Below are 20,479 nucleotides of genomic sequence, written 5' to 3'. Positions count from 1 at the left end.
GACATACAACAACCCTGTGATCCCGGCCATGAAAGCCTTCGACAACACAACCTGTCAGTAATTTACAACTTTGGGATGACATCCACAGAAATACTGCTATATAAGAGACCTTATTACAATCCAGCAGTGGAACTCTCTGCTCCGGACTGTGGTGGAGGCTCCTCCTTTGGAGGCTTTTAAGCAGAGGCTGGGTGGCCATCTGTCAGGGGTGCTTTGAATGAGATTTTCCTGCTTCTTGGCAGAATGGGGTTGGACTGGATGGCCCATGAGGTCTCTTCCAACTCTACTATTCTATGAACCGCTCCTCGAGAGAGAGTTCCTCGGCCAGGGTTGCCCAGGGGGTCTTCAGGAAGGGATTCAGACCCTGCCCACTGGAGCCCAGTCCCACTCTGACCATGATGCAAAGCCCCCTCCCTCCTGGGTTTGCCCCCTTGGGACCAGGCCCAGCCTGCCTCCCCCTCCCCTTAAAGGGAAAGAAGCCCCTCGGCCGAAGACAGCACTGAGCCCCCTCCTCGCCCAGGGACAAGGCTGGAAGACACAGACAGCCACCAGTAGCAAAATAGATGTTTCTTAATAAGTTACAAAAGCCACACACAAGAGAAAATATTACAGAATTCCCAAATGGATGCAGGAGGCAGATGCGCTGAGTCCTTCCCAAGAGCCAGAGATTTTGGGAGCAGGGGACACTTCACCCTGAAGACCCCAGGGAACCACAACGTCTCTAGTATACTGGGGGTGGGTTGCTGTCCAGCTGAGTCCCATCCAGAGTCTGCATCCCTTCCTCCCTTCCTTCCTTCCTTCCTTCCTTCCTTCCTTCCTTCCTTCCTTCCTTCCTTCCTTCTTGGGTGGCTAGTGTTTGCTTCTGGCCCGGTAGCGCTGCTTGGCTTCCTGCAGGAAGTTCTGGAAGGCCGGCTCTTCGTGGCTCTCTTCATTTGCTGCATAGGAAAGAGACAAAAGGGGGAAGGAGAGAGTGGGTTTCCCCCGTGAAGGAGACCCCAGAGTGTTGCCTCTTCTGAGCCAGGAGGGAGGGAGGCCAATAATAATAATAATAATAATAATAATAATAATAATAATAATATAACAACAACAACAACTTTATATCTTTCTGAGCCAGGAAGGAGAAAGGCCAATAATAATAATAATAATAATAATAATAATAATAATAATAATAATAATAATATAACAACAACAACAACTTTATATCTTTCTGAGCCAGGAAGGAGGAAGGCCAATAATAATAATAATAACAACAACAACAACAACAACTGAAGAAGGAGACAGAAGGCCTGATCCTTGCAGCCCAGGAGCAAGACATCAGGACAAAGGCCATTAATAATAATAATAATAATAATAATAATAATAATAATAATATAACAACAACAACAACTTTATATTTTTCTGAGCCAGGAAGGAGAAAGGCCAATAATAATAATAATAATAATAATAATAATAATAATAATAATATAACAACAACAACAACAACTTTATATCTTTCTGAGCCAGGAAGGAGGAAGGCCAATAATAATAATAATAACAACAACAACAACAACAACAACAACAACAACAACTGAAGGAGGAGACAGAAGGCCTGATCCTTGCAGCCCAGGAGCAAGACATCAGGACAAAGGCAATTCAGGCCAAGATCGAAAAATCAGCTGATGACCCAAAATGCAGACTGTGCAAGGAAACCGACGAAACCATTGATCATATCCTCAGCTGCTGTAAGAAAATCGCACAGACAGACTACAAACAGAGGCACAACTATGTGGCCCAAATGATTCATTGGAACTTATGCCTCAAGCACCACCTCCCAGCAGCAAAGAACTGGTGGGATCACAAACCTGCAAAAGTATTGGAAAATGAGCACGCAAAGATACTGTGGGACTTCCGAATCCAGACTGACAAAGTTCTGGAACACAACACACCAGACATCACAGTTGTGGAAAAGAAAAAGGTTTGGATCATGGATGTCGCCATCCCAGGTGACAGTCGCATTGACGAAAAACAACAGGAAAAACTCAGCCGCTATCAGGACCTCAAGATTGAGCTTCAAAGACTCTGGCAGAAACCAGTGCAGGTGGTCCCGGTGGTGATGGGCACACTGGGTGCCGTGCCAAAAGATCTCAGCCGGCATTTGGAAACAATAGACATTGACAAAATCACGATCTGCCAACTGCAAAAGGCCACCCTACTGGGATTTGCGCGCATCATCCGAAAATACATCACACAGTCCTAGACACTTGGGAAGTGTTCGACTTGTGATTTTGGGATACGAAATCCAGCATATCTATCTTGTTTGCTGTGTCATAATAAAATAATAATAATAATAATAATAATAATAATAATAATAATAATAATAATAATAATATCTTTCTGAGCCAGGAAGGAGGGAAGCCAATAATAATAATAATAATAATAATAATAATAATAATAATAATAATAATAATAATAGGATTTAAAGATCGAATTGCAAAGATTGTGGCACAAGCCAGTCAAGGTGGTCCTAGTGGTGATTGGCACACTGGGTGCAGTGCCTAAAGGCCTTGGCCTGCACTTAAACACAATCGGCGCTGACAAAATTACCATCTGCCAGCTGCAGAAGGCCACCTTACTGGGATCTGCACGCATTATTCGCCAATACATCACACAGCCCTAGACACTTGGGAAGGGTCCGAAGTGTGATCCAATACAACAGCCAGCAGAGTGTCTGCTGTGGACTCATCTTCTTGTGTTTCAAATAACAACAACAACAACAACAACAACTTTATTTTTATACCTGCCTCCATCTCACCTAAGGGACTCAGGGCAGCTTACATGGGGACAAGCCCGATCCAACAAAGATTAAAACCAACACAGATTAAAACCTATCTCAATGAAGTCAATGACATGACAAGAAAACAGTAACATAAAAACAGTATCATCAACAGCCAACAGTCTGAGCAGTAATGGGTACTGAAATTCAGGTGGAAGGAAATAGTGCAGTAGAATTTCAGAACAGGGCCGGTGGGCAAAGATGCAAGGGCCAATAATCTATCTATATATATAAAAGAGTGATGGCATCACGGCGACCCACAAAACAACAAAACTACAGGCCCCCCAACCTCGAAATTTGACAACACAACCCATCATCCACGCCTCTAGGTTGATACAACAAAAAGAAAAGAAAAGAAAAATAAAGTCCTAATTATAATGTAGCAGCTCTTGAATATTTTATTTAAAGACCCTAATAATCCCTTACCTAGATGACCCTTACTCAAAAATCTTGTTTTTCCATGAAAGTGTTGACAGGACATGTTCTGCCTGACATTTGCTCTTTGCTCACAATGTAAGGTCATGCAAACTACAGTAATGATTTGGCTGCTGGATGAACTATGAACATGTCACCTGAGGATAGTGCATACGTGGAGCAAACTATGGACACTTCACCTGATGTGATGAGTAATGAGTTATATAAGTTACAAGGCAACTACGCATGTCCAAAAGGATTGTAATAGTCAGCAAATTCCATTGTCAGTTAGCTTCTGCGCATGCTCTGTAAAATTGTATAAATTGGAAAGCCACTACAGGCAAGGGGTGGCATTGCGTTTTCTGGGCATTAGCTAACATTGTCACCTGCTCTTGGCCAAAAGTAAACTATCTTGAAGACAACTTCTGCTGTCAGTCTGCTTTCTTCACCCGCGTCCAAACGAAATTCCACAACAATTAGAGGGAGAGGAATAATTTCTTTTATCCAATTGCTGCCAGTTAGAAGGCTAAGCTCCTCCAACTTGGTCTCCTCGCAACCCAATAAAAAATAATAAAAAAACCACTAAAAATAATTAAAAACACTAAAAGATTAATACAATAAAATACTATAATAACAGAAAATAACTAAAAATAATACAATACAATAATAAAATATAATAAATACAAAGATAACTTACAATAAAATTAGTTAAAAAATACAAATAACATCAAATAAAAATTACACAACAATTTTTAACCAATACCACCACCACTTTGCCACAGCAACGCCTGGCCGGGCACAGCTAGTGAGAAGTAAAAGAGCAATGTCAGTTTAAAACGCCGACCCACTGAGCGCAGGGCAGGGATGCTGGGGAGCAGCCAGTGCCGTTACCTTCGTGGTCAATGTCATCGGTGTCGCTGTCCAGGGCTTCCTCTTGGTCCTCTCCCTCCACCAGCGTCCCTCGCGTCAGGATCAGGCCCGAGGGGCCCACCGAAGACGATCCCGCTGCTGCTGTTGCTGCTGCAGGGCCTCCCTCCGCAGCCACATCCATGTCTCTCTGCAGGCGCTCCAGCTGCTCCTGCTGCCGCCGGCTCTGGGCCTTCTCCTGCAAAAGAGGAGGAAGACCCGTTCCTGTCAAGACCCAGGCTGCAGAGCACCAATAACCGTACACAGAGGCCAGAATCTATCTAATATCTTTATTGTAAGAGTATATAAAGCTAATAAAAACAAGTGTAGGAAATAGTCAAGAAGTAGACCTTTCAGGAAAGGTCAAAATTAGTCCAAAGAAACAATGTCCAATATGAAATATTAAGGTCCAAAGTTGTAATCCAATAACCGAAACACTCACTTGCCAAGCAAGGTGAGGGGAGCTGACAAGGTCCTTTAGTCCATGAAACTTAAGCAAGGCTAGGAAGTAAACTTGATTCTTGGAACACAAGGCTTGATTCAAGGCAACAAGAAACGAGGAGCAAGAACAGGATCCGTGGTAAATACGTGGCGAGGTCCGGGAAGCAAGGCAATGTCCGTGGAGCAAAACAAGGTCCTGGAAGTCAAACAAGGCTGGAAACGGGAACGAAGGCTTGGAAGCGGGAGTAGCGCTGTCCACACACAACCTACTCCAGTAGCTGACGAATTGACTCCGCAAGATTCCTACAGGGCAAAACACCTAAATAGGGTCTCGTTTTCCCACCAAAGAACACTTCTTTGGGGAACCAGAACCGAAAGTCAATCTCTGTGTCCAGATGCATGACTCCCTAAAGTTTCTCATGGAAGCAGGCTTAATCAACTGAATGCCTGGCTGCGATTCTCAGGCTTCTGCGATTAGCCTGTTGAACTCCTTTTTGTTGTTGATAATAATTACGGCGAGAAAATGGGGGAGATTTTGACTCAGGGCTTGTTTGGCAGATTTCTGGAAGACAAACCTCCTGCAGGTGCAAGGGCTCCAGTTCTGGCTGGGAAAGTTCCAATTCTGGCTGAAACGGTGGAAAACCCAAGTTTTCCTCTTCATCTGTCACAACAGCGCTAGGAACGGGACTACATGGCCAATGAGTCATCACAGTTCCAGTCAGGCTTTAAAGGCCCCTCGTCCTGAACCCGGGCTGCAAACTTCCAACCTGCTCTCCTTTCCAGCCTCTTCCAAGATGTGGAACAAGACTCCCATAGACCACAGACTGGTGGAAACTCAACAGAGGGAAACCAAGGCAGCGAGCACACACTGACAGAAGGAACCAGCCTGGGCCTGCCAGTCACAGCTCCTCTGCAGTCATGACCTGGTCTAGGGCTTAGACTGAGCAGGAGAGAAGCACATGGACACCCCCACAAAGACAAGGCATCCACGCACCCATCGGTCGGGGTGGCCTTCACCTCAGCCAAGGCTCCAGAGGCCCTGAAACTGGAAGCCAGGAAAGGAGAGAGAGGGCTGTTGGAAATATTAAAAATTAACGAGGTATTTTTGATTATAAAAATGTGAGTCAAGCACTGAAAGGGTTAAACAGATGCAATGACTCAGCAAAGGCTGCAGTTCAAAAAAGCAGGTGTGCCTGGAGCTTGGAAGGCCTCAGTGTGTGAAGCTCCAGTGTGAAGGCTGCTGTGTGTAAAGCTACTGTGTGATGATCCAGTGTGAAGGCTGCTGTGTGTAAAGCTACTGTGTGAAGCTCCAGTGTGAAGGCTGCTGTGTGTAAAGCTACTGTGTGAAGCTCCAGTGTGAAGGCTGCTGTGTGAAGCTCCAGTGTGAAGGCTGCTGTGTGTAAAGCTACTGTGTGAGGTTCCATGGTGAAGGCTGCTGTGTGTAAAGCTACTGTGTGAAGCTCCAGCGTGAAGGCTGCTGTGTGTAAAGCTACTGTGTGAAGCTCCAGTGTGAAGGCTGCTGTGTGAAGCTACTGTGTAAAGCTCCAGTGTGAAGGCTGCTGTGTGAAGCTCCAGTGTGAAGGCTGCTGTGTGTAAAGCTACTGTGTGAGGTTCCATGGTGAAGGCTGCTGTGTGTAAAGCTACTGTGTGAAGCTCCAGCGTGAAGGCTGCTGTGTGTAAAGCTACTGTGTGAAGCTCCAGCGTGAAGGCTGCTGTGTGAAGCTACTGTGTAAAGCTCCAGTGTGAAGGCTGCTGTGTGAAGGTCCAGTGTGAAGGCTGCTGTGTGTAAAGCTACTGTGTGAAGCTCCAGTGTGAAGGCTGCTGTGTGTAAAGCTACTGTGTGAAGCTCCAGCGTGAAGGTTGCTGTGTGTAAAGCTACTGTGTGAAGCTCCAGTGTGAAGGCTGCTGTGTGTAAAGCTACTGTGTAAAGCTCCTGTGTAAGTTCAGTGTGAGAGGAGGCTCTGTGAGAGCGAAGCTAGAAGCTGTTTATCTGCATGGGAAAGTGTTGGATTTTGGGTTGTGTATTTATGAAATGTAAATCAAGTGTTTCTGCTGTTTTGCAAGTGCGTGTTTCAGCAATGAAACAGTTAACAGCAGGCCAGTTTGACTGACAGCCTACTGTGACCTATAAGGCATGATTTCCGGCCTTGGAGGTCAGAACTTCCTTCGGACTAAGGAATGTGCTTTCTTATCTGTTGTACTCTGTGAGAGACAAGCCGCCGATGAATGCCGGCTTCTAGTGATGGACTTTGCTGCAACTGTAAATATATTTGTAAATATTAAATAAGTGTTTGAACTTCAGACTGCAGATGTCTTTGAGTCTGAAATTGGAGGAATTGGTGAGGGTAGAAGTTCACCAATTCATCAGGGTGCTGGTCCGGAGCATGATTGATCGATGGTAGTTGAAGAAACCCACCCACACGCACCCTGACCCCCTGGCTCTGCATATTGACAGAAAGAAGCCCAGCATGGAAGCGAAGAAGGAAGTATAAAGAACTTTGTCTTATGGAAACCTTGTTCTTGTAAATAGTGCAACCATATTATTTTGCTACAAAGAAAATCCTTACATTGATCTGTGAGTTTTTGTTCTTTTTATCACTTTTAGTTACTGGTGCTGGGCCACCCCGCTGCTACGTAATAGTCCCTTCGGGAGACAGGGCGGAATACAAATGAAGTTTTATTATTATATTATTATTATCAGTTACTTTGCTGTGCATTTATGGGGTTTTTTTGTTAACAAGCCCACTTGCCCAACAAGGGCTTCTGCTGCCCAGGAGCTGCTTACCAGTTTCTTCCTCAGCCGCTCATACTCTGGGCGATACTCCCTGGAGAGAACAGAAAGGACAGGGCTCAGTGCGCCCCTCACCAGCCCAGGCAGGGAAGCCCAGCACCAGCCGGCAGCCCCTCAGGAGCCCATGGCCAGTCTGAGACCCCCGTGTCCAGCATGCAAAGGGGTCTGGCCCCTCCTGCCCCATAACTGGCCAGAAGAAGCAGCGTCCCTCCCACCACCACCACCACAGTGCCATGCCCAGGCTCTGCTGGACCCCGAGGAGGTTGGCAGAGGCCAAGGCAACCATCCCACCTCCCTCTCTCTCACCTTTCATATTCCTCGGCCGCTTGGGACACCAGCTCAAAGAACTCCTCCATCCCAGTCCCCTGGACAGCAGAGACCCCCACCACCTGAAAGAGAACCATGTGCCTTCCTCTCAGGGAGGGGCTGAGGACCAAAGACAAGGAGAGTGTCTGGAACCCCCTTTGCCGCTCTGCCCCCCTCCCCAAATCACATGGGGAAGACAGGCCTGGAGAGGAGGGCTATCTTGCAAAGCCAGCCAATGTGAGTAGAATGTGCTGTGTTTAAATGTGTGCTTGTGTTTTGAAAGGGTAAGTATTACAGTTGTTGCATCTCAGCACTCAGAGGCTGGTTGCCATGGAGAAGTAGGCGGAGCCAACTGCCGTTTTGTTGAAGAAGTGCAGAGTTTAAAAAAAGAGCCAGTCTGTGCTCTGATGACGCACAGGGAAGATTGATCCTAGGTTGATGGGATCAAGGGGACTCAATTGTTCTTTTTGAGTCGGTTTAAAATAAGTTTGGTGACTTATTTAACGTAGTCTGTGTCCTGGTAAGGAACAGAGAGTCTGTGATCATATATCACAGGGGTGACTGTGGTTTAAAAGTAGCAGAGAAAGAAGTGACACTTCAGAGAGTTTGACTCATCTCATTCTAGTATTGTAACTGTTCATAAAAATACCTCTAAGTGAGAAACAATATTGTAACCACTAAGCTCTGTGCCTGAATAAACTTGTTCTTGTTTTTCCAACATCGAAGCCGCTGTCACATATATTATAAACCAAGTTACGCTACCATCTAAAGTGAATAAGAAGAAGAAAGAAGAAAAAGTAAAAGGTCTCCTCCCCGAGTCTTTGGTGGTTGCATCTTACAAATTGGTAGGAGTCATTATTAGCTCCTTACAAATTGTTGGCAGCGGTGGGATAAGAAGATTCCCCCCTGCCTAAAAGAACCTTAGTCATTCATAGCCTCTTTACAGGAGGGCTATCTTGCAAGGCCAGCCAATCTGAGTAGAACTTCTGGCAATGCTCCCTCCAAGGCAAAGTCCCCAAACTCACTGAGTTTCCAAGGCAGGGCAAAAGTTTCCCTGGGGGCCTCTCTGGGCTCAGTGCAGCCTGGCAAAGCACAAATGGAGACCCACAGGCAGAAGGGCCCAGTCCCAGCCTGGGACGGTGTGCTCTTTGTGAGGATTTGTAAACAAGGCACCATGATGTGGTGAGTTAACTAGAAAGGGCATGTGCGGACAGCTGATTGGCTGAGCCAGCCAGGAGCCGGAATTCCGATTGGCTGCTGCCTCTAGCTTGGTGCTGAGACAAACGGTTTTAACTGCCACTTTCATCTTGGAGAGGGAGGAGAGCAGTTGACTGGAAATTGGTCAGGAAGGAAATGGCTGGCATATTCCCTAAAGCCTGATTTATAAGGCAAATAAGGCATATTTAAAGACTGTTTAAAGGGACTGTTTATTCCCTACATTCTTTGTGTGAATTCGGAAAGACTGTTATATATATTGTTGCCCTGTTTGAACTTTTGAACTGAAGTAAAGATACTGTTACTTACTACAAAGCCTGAGTGACATTTTATTATACTGCAGGATTTATCTTGATTCACGGAGCCCCCAGATGGCGTAGTGGACTAAGTCACTTGAAGGTTGGGTTGCTGACCTGAAAGCTGCCAGGTTCGAATCCCATCCAGGGAGAGTGAGGATGAGCTCCCTCTAACAGCTCCAGCTCCATGCGGGGACATGAGAGAAGCCTCCCACAAGGATGGTAAAACATCAAAAACATCTGGGCGTCCCCTGGGCAACGTCCTTGCAGACGGCCAATTCTCTTACTCCAGAAACAACTCAAGTTGCTCCTGACACGAAAAAAAAAATCTTGATTCACAAACTGTGGTAAAGCTTCTATTTATTTATTTCTACAACTCTCAACATTCTTCACCCCCTAGGAATCATAGCATCCTAGAGATGGAAGAGACCCCCAAAGGCCATCTAGTCCAACCAGGCAGGGAAACATCATCCAAGCCCTCCAGACAAATCCAGCATTTGCTAGAATACCTTGAGAAGGAGACTCAACATTCCAAAGAAGCTGCCTACTCCACTGCCAAGCAGCTCTGTTTCCACCAACAGTTCTTCCTAAGTGGTTCTCGCAGAAGTTGAGGCAGCAAGTTCTATCAAAATAGTACTTCTATAGTTCTTCCTAATTGTTTGGTGAAGCCTCTTTTCCTGCAATGCATCTGCTTCTAAGTATTCAAGGGGAGCCACTAAAGGCCCAACCCTCTTCCCCAGGAATATTTTCCCCTCCCAGAAGGATGAGGGAATTTATCAGTTGGGGGGAGCACAAAATGCAACCCCTTTTACAGGCAGAGAGGAGAACCAGAACATTTGCAGTTGCCTTCTAGATTGGTCCTTGAGAAGCACTGAAACCCACCACCCCATCCCTATTGACGCACCGCCAGCCCAAGAGGGCAGGGGCGTCGGAAGGAGGGTCCGCACCTTGAGAGAGCCGTAGAACTCATCCAGAACGAGGCTCATGGAGCGTGTCAGGTTGCTGGCGTAGGAGGCCTCCTGGTTGAGGGCTTCTTGGAAGGCCTCAAAGTCCTGCATCCACTCCACGGCAAAGCGGTGGTCGATGATGTCCGTCTGTGGGGGGTAGAGAGAGGTGATGCTGTGAAATGCAAGGGAGATGGCTGCTTCTGGGGACCCCCAAACTCTGGGGGTCATGGGAGCCGCTAAGAGGGCAGAACAAGCACTACGAGCAGTGGTCTTCAGTGTCACTTCATCTCCCACTTTCTCATCACCCCCATTTTATGAAAGAGGGGTGTGATGAAGTACGGATTTTTGGTTTACAGATGTTATGTTTAATTGTGTGTTTGTGTTTTAAAAAGGGTAAGTATTACAGTCAGCACTCAGAGGTTGGTTGCCATGGAGAAGTAGGCGGAGCCAACGGCCGTTTTGTTGAAGAAGTGCAGAGTTTAAAAAAGAGAGTCAGTCTGTGCTTTGATGAGGCACAGGGAAGATTGATCCTAGGTTGATGGGATCAGGGAGACTCAATTGTTCATTTTGAGTCAGTTTAAAATAAGTTTGGTGATTTATTTAAAGTAGTCTGTGTCCTGGTAAGGAACAGAGAGTCTGTGATCGTATATCACAGGGGTGACTGTGGTTTAAAAGTATGACAGAAAGAAGTGACACTTTAGAGAGTTTAACTCATCTCATTATAGTATTGTAACTGTTAAATAAAATACCTCTAAGTGAGAAACAATATTGTAACCACTAAGCTCTGTGCCTGAATAAACTTGTTATTGTTTTTCCAACATCAAAGCCTCTGTCGCATATATTATAAACCAAGTTACGCTACCATCTAAAATGAATAAGAAGAAGGGAAAAAAAGTAAAAGGTCTCCTCCCTGAGTCTTTGGTGGTTGCATCTTTCCAAATTGGTGGCAGTCGTTATTATTCTTTACAAATTTGGGGCAGTGGGTGGGATAAAAAGATTCCCCCTGCCTGAAAGAACCTTAGTCGTTCGTAGGCCCCTTTACAAGGGAAAAGAGGGAGCCCAGCCAAAGGCAGGGAAAGGACTAGAAAGAGGAGGGAGATGAAATACAACCAGGCCAGTCACTTACCTTGTTCATGGCCAGGATGAACGGGAGCTTTGTCTTGTAGAGGATGCTGGAAAAAGAGTCAAAGGGTGGTCAAGGAGGCTGCGGAGGGGTGGGTCCCCTGCACCACCTCCGTCTCCTTCAGAGTCCATACCAGGCATGGGCAAACCTGGGCCCTCCAGGTGTTTTGGACTTCAACTCCAAAAGTAAAGACTTTCTGTATAAATTTCAGATTTCAATATTAATGTCAAAAATGCGTAGTATGATTGTACGTAAGATTTGTGCTACATTAGAACAGTAAAGGCAAATATCACTTAAGTAAAATAAACATTAAATATCAAATAACCAAAAATCAAATCAAGTAAGGTGTAAGCACCTTATACCAAAATGTTAAGGTATACAGAAAACAGGGTACGTTTTGCAAGGATCAACATCACGGTTGGAGTAGATATACAAGGGCTATCCAGAAAGTAGATTACGTTTTGGAATTAAAAATGAACAAAGTATAGGAGAAAACATTTACCATATGCAGTTGAAAGCCACACCCAAATACCACATCTCATGTAGTCGCCATTCAAATCTAGGCACTTATCATAGCGATGAATAAGCCTGGCAACTCCTTCCCCACAAAACTCTGCCGCTTGCATCCTCAACCAGCCGGGCACCCCTTACCGCAACTGCGCATCATCACCAAAACGCTGCATTGAGGACGCAAGCGGCAGAGTTTTGTGGGGAAGGAGTTGCCAAGCTCATTCATCGCTATGATAAGTGCCTAGATTTGAATGGCAACTATGTTGAGAAGTGGTATTTGGGTCTGGCTTTCAACTGCATATGGTTGAACATGGACATGCTTAAAAAATTATATAATGTGATTTTATTTTGCAATGGTACCTGTTTTATATGAATTGTTTTGTAGATTGTTTTATATGAATTGTTGTTTTTAGGCATTGAATTTTTGCCTATTTATTGTAAGCCACTTTGAGTCCCCTCGGGGAGAAAGGCAGGGTAAAAGCGATGTAAATAAATAAATAAATAAATAAATAAATGTTTTCTCCTATACTTTGTTCATTTTTAATTCCAAAACGTAATCTACTTTCTGGATAACCCTCGTATGTATTAAGAAAAAAAACTCATTCTGGTGGTCATTATATGCAGGTGCTCATTAAGGCCAGTAAGTGTGGACCACACCTGGCGAGGTATAACTGGGTGTGTTTTGGGATACATGGTGCTCTCTCCCTTGCTCACTCTGGGGATGGTGCATTTATGTGATGCATACAAGGGCCGGGGTATAAGAATAAAGTTGTTATTATTATTATTATTATTATTATTATTATTATTATTATTATTATTATTATTATTATGATTAATCAGCAGCAGCAATATAATCCACCAACCGAGAAAGGTTGCCAGTTCGAACTCTGTGTCGGAATGAGCTCCCAACTGTCAGCCCAACTCACTGTTTACCTAAGCCAGGGGTCCTCAAACTTTTTAAGCAGGGGACCGGTCCACATTTCTTCAGACTGTTGAGGGGCCAAATTATCATTTGAAAAAGAAATACGAACAAATCCCTATGCACACTGCACATGTCTTATTTGTAGTGCAAAACAACAACAATGAAAGAACAATAAAATATTTTAAAATGAAAACAGTTTTAACCAACATAAACCTATCAGGCCAATGAGATAGTCAAGTTAATTAGGATTGTTGTTGTTGTTGTTGTTGTGTGCCTTCAAGTCAAGTGGGCGAACCTAAGTCTAAAATTATTTATTTATTCATTTACTACATTTATTTACTACATTTATATCCCACCCTTCTCACCCTGAAGGGAACTCAGAGCAGCTGTATGTACATACAATATATTATATTATTAGCATAGCACAATATTAGCATTCTATATTACTATATTGAACTATACCACTATACTATAATATTATATGTAATATATAACATGCAATTAATATTATTATATGGTATTATTATTAGTATTACATTGTATAACATGATAATATTATCAATATCATATGTATATATAATATATTATATTATTAAAACGGATATAAAATATTATATTATAAATGAGGGCGGGGGCCAGGTAAATGACCTTGGAGGGCCGCATCTGGCCCCCGGGCCTTAGTTTGGGGATCCCTGACCTAAGCAGTCCAAAAACAGCTTAGAGCTGTAAGTAGAGAAATTAGATACCGCTAAAAACGGAGGGAGGTAATTTACGACACCATAAAAGATCAGAACATGCCCAGTGACCAAAAGGAAGGAGGAAGTCCTGATGGCTCGTAATCATAGAGGATGGAGCAAAAGGACCCCTCTGTGGCTGGATTTGAGCACAACCTCCAAGGTGCCAAAAAACTGGACATCAACACAACATACTTCCTTTCTGTCAGTTCTGTTCTGTCTGTCCAAACGGCATTGAATGTTTGTTGTGTATGTGTTCTGTGATCCGCCCTGAGTCCCCTTGGGGAGTTAGGGTGGAATACAAATAAATTGTTGTTGTTGTTATACTCCTTTTTAATGTGTTTGTTTTATTGTATTAAATTATTACTAGCTGTGCCCGGCCACGCGTTGCTGTGGCGAAGTCTGGTGGTATGGGAAATAAAGTATTGAGGAATTGGTGGTAGTTAAGGTCAAGGGTAAAGGTTTTCTCCTGACATTAAGTCCAGTTGTGTCCGACTGCACACTGAAGTGGATTATATGGCAGTTTGGGATCAAGATAATCCAGTTCAAAGCGGATAATATAAGATTCTAAATGGGTTATATAGCTGTGTGGAAGGGCCTTGAGTCTACACTGCCATATAATCCAGTTCAAATGTGATAATCTGTATTTTATAGGCAGTGTGGAAGAGGCCTAAGTGAGGCCTGACTCTGCCTGTCCCCTGGGCTGCATGGGTTGCTAGGAGACCAAGGAGCTTAGCCTTTTAACTGGCAGCAATTGGATAAAAACAATTCTTCCTCTCCCTCTAATTAGGACTTTATTTTTCATTTCTTTTTGTTGTATGAACGTAGAGGCATGGATGAGGGGTTGTGCTGCCAAGTTTAGTGTTTCTGGGATATGTAGTTTTGTTGTTTTGTCCTAGGCCAAAATTTCTTTACCCTTTTATATATATATAGATATAGATAACTATGCAAGTTTGGTTATTCTGAAAGGTTTATTTTTGATGCAATGCGACAATGCTTTTGACTCTGCTGAACAAGAGTAAATTTATGTTTCCTCTTCCACCTGTGTGAAGCTACTGTGTCTCTGATGGACTATATTCCGCGTAAACCACAACACAAAACACCTGGAGGGCAGAAGCTTGCCTACGCCTGGGCCAAACCCTGAAGGCCCCGGGACTTTAGTTTCTGCTTATTTCATGGTTTGGTTTTCACATACTGTTTTGATAAGATGCCTGGGGCATTCTTCTTGGAGCAACAGAACACAGCCCAATTAGACACAGTAGGAAATAGTACCGAGATTACAGCTGCAACAGGCAAAGAAATATGGCACTGGGAGGTAGAAGGCAAACACTGTTGCCTCTTGTTGGTCTTATCATTATTGGCTGCCAAGACCATGACAAATACAGTAGAGTCTCACTTATCCAACACTCGCTTATCCAACGTTCTGGATTATCCAACGCATTTTTGTAGTCAATGTTTTCAATACATCGTGATATTTTGGTGCTAAATTCATAAATACAATAATTACAACATAATATTGCTGCGTATTGAACTACTTTTTCTGTAAAATTTGTTGTCTAACATGATGTTTTGGTGCTTAATTTGTAAAATCATAACCTAATTTGATGTGTAATAGGCTTTACCTTAATCCCTCCTTATTATCCAACATATTCGCTTATCCAACATTCTGCCGGCCCATTTATGTTGGATAAGTGAGACTCTACTGTAATACACTTTATTCTTAACCCGCCCCCTCTCCCCAGAGGAAAAAAATGATAAATGGCAAGCATTCAATGCCATGTGCAAATAACACATTTAAACAATTAACAACAATCCAAATAAACAGATGACCAACCTTGGCCAAAAACAGATAACATATAACTCAGTCAGGCCTCGTGAATAGCACCTTAATCAGTTAAGCTATTAAAATCTGCATAAAATATAGAAAATATAGAGATAAACATTTTATATACCGTATATACTCGAGTATAAGCCGACCAAAATATAAGCCAAGGCACCTAATTTTACCACAAAAAAACTGGGAAAACATCGACTCCAGTATAAGCCGAGGGTGGTAAATTTCAGAAATAAAAATAGGATACCAATAAAATTACATTAATTGAGGCATCAGTAGGTTAAATGTTTTTGAATATTTACGTAAAGCTCAAATTTAAGATAAGAATGTCCAACTTTGATTAAATCATTATTCTCATCTTCTTCGATGTAAATGTGCTTATGTATCCTTTTAATAATAATAGAGTAAAATAATACATGTAATAATAATAATAAATACAGGAAAATAATACATGTAATAATAAATAGAGTAAAATAATAAATGCAATAATAATAAGATCAGAGTGAAATAATAAATGTATTAATAATAATAATAATAAAATAGAATAAAAATGTAATAGTAGCAATAATAGAGAAAAATAATAAATGTACCATATATTCTCGAGTATAAGCTGACCCAAATATAAGCCAACCAAGACCCTCACCCGAGTATTAAAAAAAGGGTTGAAAAACTAGGCTTATACTCAAGTATATACAGTATATATATATATATATTCAATGAATTAAGGAATTGGTTGTCAACATCATCAGGCAGGTTAGAATCGGAGGGACTTATGCGGTGACCCTTTGTCTGAGGGACCTCCAGACCTCAGCTTGTCTACTCAGGACTTGCAAATGACTCCCCAAAACCCCACCCTGACCCACAAACGACCCCCCACACCCACCCTCTGCCCTGCTCACCTGCAGGCATAGAGCATGTTGGACATGAAGGTGACGGGGCTGGTGCTGCGAGAGGTGTCCATCACGTAAACCACCACCGAAGGGAAGGAGGAGGCCTGGAGAGGAGGCACCGGGCAGCAGCGGAGTTAATAATAGTAATAATACAGTAATAATAATAATAATTTTATTTAGTTGAGGGGTGAGCAAGTGGGACCAGGGAGCCCTCCTCACTGAGCCCATCCCTCTGTCTCTCTCTCTCTCTCTCTCACCCACTCACCAAGGCTTCCGTGATGATGGTCCCTGAGGCGGACCAGGTGAAGACCTCAATCTGCCCAGGAGTGTCAATCAGGACGTACCTGAAAGGAAAGGTGTGCCTTGAGCTTCTTGGCTCTGACGCGAAGGCATGAAAGAAACACGTGCCTGGCTGGATCAGGGCCGCAGCCCCCAGGCAAGAGATGGTGGCGGGGTATAAATAAAGTTTTTATTATTATTATTATTATTATTATTATTATTATTATTATTATTATCAACACAACGACGTTGTATGGGACAGCAAACAAGATAGACATGCTGGATTTCGTTTCGCAAAACCACAAGTCGAACACTTCCCAAGTGTCTAGGACTGTGTGATGTATTTTCTGATGATGTGTGCAGATCCCAGTAGGGTGGCCTTTTGCAGTTGGCAGATGGTGATTTTGTCAATGTCTATTGTTTCCAAATGCCGGCTGAGATCTTTTGGCACGGCACCCAGTGTGCCCATCACCACCGGGACCACCTGCACTGGTTTCTGCCAGAGTCTTTGAAGTTCAATCTTGAGGTCCTGAGAGCGGCTGAGTTTTTCCTGTTGTTTTTCATCTATGCGACTGTCACCTGGGATGGCAACATCAATGATCCAAACCTTGTTCTTTTCCACAACTGTGATGTCTGGTGTGTTGTGTTCCAGAACTTTGTCAGTCTGGATTCGGAAGTCCCACAGTATCTTTGCATGTTCATTTTCCAATACTTTTGCAGGTTTGTGATCCCACCAGTTCTTTGCTGCTGGGAGGTGGTACTTGATGCATAAGTTCCAATGAATCATTTGGGCCACATAGTTGTGCCTCTGTTTGTAGTCTGTCTGTGCGATTTTCTTACAGCAGCTGAGGATATGATCAATGGTTTCGTCGGTTTCCTTGCACAGTCTGCATTTTGGGTCATCAGCTGGTTTTTCAATCTTGGCATGAATTGCCTTTGTCCTGATGTCTTGCTCCTGGGCTGCAAGGATCAGGCCTTCTGTCTCCTTCTTCAGGGTCCCATTCGTGAGCCAGAGCCAGGTCTTCTATTATTATTATTATTATTATTATTATTATTAATTGCCTTTGTCCTGATGTCTTGCTCCTGGGCTGCAAGGATCAGGCCTTCTGTCTCCTTCTTCAGGGTCCCATTCGTGAGCCAGAGCCAGGTCTTCTATTATTATTATTATTATTATTATTATTATTATTATTAATGGCCTTTGTCCTGATGTCTTGCTCCTGGGCTGCAAGGATCTGGCCTTCTGTCTCCTTCTTCAGGGTCCCATTCGTGAGCCAGAGCCAGGTCTTCTATTATTATTATTATTATTATTATTATTAATTGCCTTTGTCCTGATGTCTTGCTCCTGGGCTGAAGGATCAGGCCTTCTGTCTCCTTCTTCAGGGTCCCATTCATGAGCCAGAGCCAGGTCTTCTATTATTATTATTATTATTATTATTATTATTATTATTATTATTATTATTAATTGCCTTTGTCCTGATGGCTTGCTCCTGGGCTGCAAGGATCAGGCCTTCTGTCTCCTTCTTCAGGGTCCCATTCGTGAGCCAGAGCCAGGTCTTCTCCTTATCAGCTTTTCCTTCAATTTTGTCAAGGAACTTTCCATGCAGTGTTTTGTTGTGCCAGCTGTCAGCTCTAGTTTGTAGTGCGGTTTTCTTGTACTGGTTTTTTGTCTGCTGTGTTTTGAGGAGTTTCTGATTTTTGACTTCAATCAAAGCAGGTTCTTCACTTTGCTTGACATATTCTGCCAGGGCATGTTCTTCTTCTTTGACTGCTTGCTTTACTTGTAGCCACCTTGACGTGGTGGGGGGGCTTACCTGCTCCAATGATGACTGAGGGCTGTGCTGGCGGAAGTGTAACCAAGCCAGAGAGGCCTCAGCTGAGGAGCAGAACTAAGAGCACCTAACCCATTAGCATTATGGAGAATCAAACCCAAACGAAGTTTATACTGCCTCGGTTGTCGCCCAGGATAAAAAGGACCGCGGTGGATGCTGCTGATTCTGGACATCCATCGACAAGTGGGCTACGGAATCATCAAAACCCAAATGAACAGTCACAGAAGCGGCAAAAATATACAATGCCAGAAAACCGCACAATTATTATTATTATTATTATTATTATTAAGGGCACAGAGTCCCATGTTCCTCTGCTTCCCAACTGGAGGAGCTTCCACCCAGGCACCTATCACCCCTGTCTCTGGGGCCATGCTCCCTTCTTCCCACATTTACTCCCAGGCTGAGGGCCTTCTTGCTCCTCTATTTACTTATTTATTAGCGACACTTATATCCTGCCTTTCTCACCCCAAAGGGGACTCAGGGTGACTTAGTACAGTAGAGTCTCACTTATCCAAGCTAAACGGGCCGGCAGAAGCTTGGATAAGCGAATATCTTGGATAATAAGGAGGGATTAAGGAAAAGCCTATTGAACATCAAATTAGGTTATGATTTTACAAATTAAGCACCAAAACATCATGTTAGACAACAAATTTGACAGAAATAGTAGTTCAATACGCAGAAATGTTATGTAGTAATTACTGTATTTACGAATTTAGCACCAAAATATCACGATATATTGAAAACATTGACTACAAAAATGGCTTGGATTATCCAGATGCTTGGATAAGTGAGGCTTGGATGAGTGAGACTCTACTGTAGTTATATTTACATACAATATATTATATTATTAGTAACATGACATGTAATGTAAATATACAATTATAATAGTGTATTATTATTATTATTATATTGTATAACAGTATAATATTATTATCATTATATGTATATACAATAGATTATATTATTAATAAAGCATAATATGGGTATTATATATTGTTATATTGGCACAGGAGACATGGTGGAATGACTTCTTCCTGCCTCCCCTTCTTCAGTCTGAGCGACAGTTAGTCCTGGGATGACATACAACATTTGCTCTGTTCACTGGTTGGGAAAACAAATCTGGCTCTGGTTGGCTCCCTAAATTCTAACTCAAGTTGATATTATTAGTCACGCTCCTTCAGGCTCCAATTGGGTTCCCCATTAGATTATTCTTCTATCCACTTATGGGTCTTTCCAAAGCAGACTTGAGCATGGAGAAGTGAGATGGCAAACGTTTCTGATTATAGTAGAGTCTTACTTATCCAACATAAAAGGGCCAGCAGAACATTGGATAAATGAAAATGTTGGATAATAAGGAGGGATTAAGGAAAAGTCAATTAAACATCAAATTACACTATGATTTTACAAATTAAGAACCAAAACATCATGTTTTACAACAAATCGACAGAAGAAGCAGTTCATTACAGGGTAACGTTATGTAGTAATTACTGTATTTACAAATTTAGCACCAAAACATTGACTACAAAAACACTGGCTACTGACAAATTGACTACAAATAAAGATAGAATTGCATAAAATAAACTTACAGAAACAACACTGTCAGAAAATAAATGTGTAAAAAGTTCAGTCCTTGCTGCCTAGAGAAACAGCTGTGGATCCAGGTGGGAGGCAGACTGCATTAGATAATCCAGAATGTTGGATAAGCGAATGTTGGATAAGTGAGATTCTACTGTAATACTTATTAGTAAGTAAAAGTTTATTTGTATACCGCCCTCTCTCCCAAAAGGGACTCAGGGCAGTTTCCAATATAAAATCAGCATAAAACATTGTACAAAAGAAACACCAAAAACACTATAAAACGCTATAAAAATACAAAAAAAAACCCATAACAATTGACTAAGACAGGGGTCCCCAAACTAAGGCCCGGGGGCCGGATGCGGCCCTCCAAGGCCATTTACCTGGCCCCCGCTCTCAGTTTTAGACTTAGACTCGCCCAAAGTCTGAAATGACTTGAAGGCACACAATAACAACAATCCTACTTGATTATCTCAATGGCCAGAAGCAGGCCCACACTTCCCACTGAAATCTTGATAAGTTTACAGTATGTTGGTTAAAATTATTTTTATTTTTTAAATAATGTATTGTTCTTTCATTTATCAATATTGTAAATGAAATATTGTAAATGAATGATATGGTAATAGTATAATATATTGTGTATACATATAATATA

At 42.7% G+C, this 20,479-nt stretch overlaps 1 protein-coding gene across 2 annotated transcripts in view; it reads right to left on the bottom strand.

The window, feature by feature from the left end:
* Positions 1-552: 552 nt before the first annotated feature.
* gpn1 (GPN-loop GTPase 1) overlaps positions 553-20,479 on the bottom strand; it is a 31,529-nt gene continuing 11,602 nt past the window's right edge. For both annotated transcript variants that reach the window (XM_062966685.1, XM_062966686.1), the window contains 8 exons: positions 16,407-16,485; positions 16,151-16,245; positions 11,255-11,300; positions 10,129-10,275; positions 7,671-7,753; positions 7,359-7,398; positions 4,118-4,331; positions 553-935 (listed from right to left, as the gene is read on the bottom strand). In XM_062966685.1, coding sequence (XP_062822755.1) covers positions 850-935; positions 4,118-4,331; positions 7,359-7,398; positions 7,671-7,753; positions 10,129-10,275; positions 11,255-11,300; positions 16,151-16,245; positions 16,407-16,485 — 790 coding nt within the window. In that variant the 3' untranslated portion in view covers positions 553-849. The remainder of the gene's footprint in view (positions 936-4,117; positions 4,332-7,358; positions 7,399-7,670; positions 7,754-10,128; positions 10,276-11,254; positions 11,301-16,150; positions 16,246-16,406; positions 16,486-20,479) is intronic.

The sequence above is a fragment of the Anolis carolinensis genome, unplaced genomic scaffold, assembly GCF_035594765.1.
Source record: "Anolis carolinensis isolate JA03-04 unplaced genomic scaffold, rAnoCar3.1.pri scaffold_27, whole genome shotgun sequence".
NCBI classification, from domain to species: Eukaryota; Metazoa; Chordata; class Lepidosauria; order Squamata; family Dactyloidae; genus Anolis; species Anolis carolinensis.
Note: the sequence above shows the minus strand (reverse complement) of the source record. Positions and strands in the feature narration are given on the sequence as shown.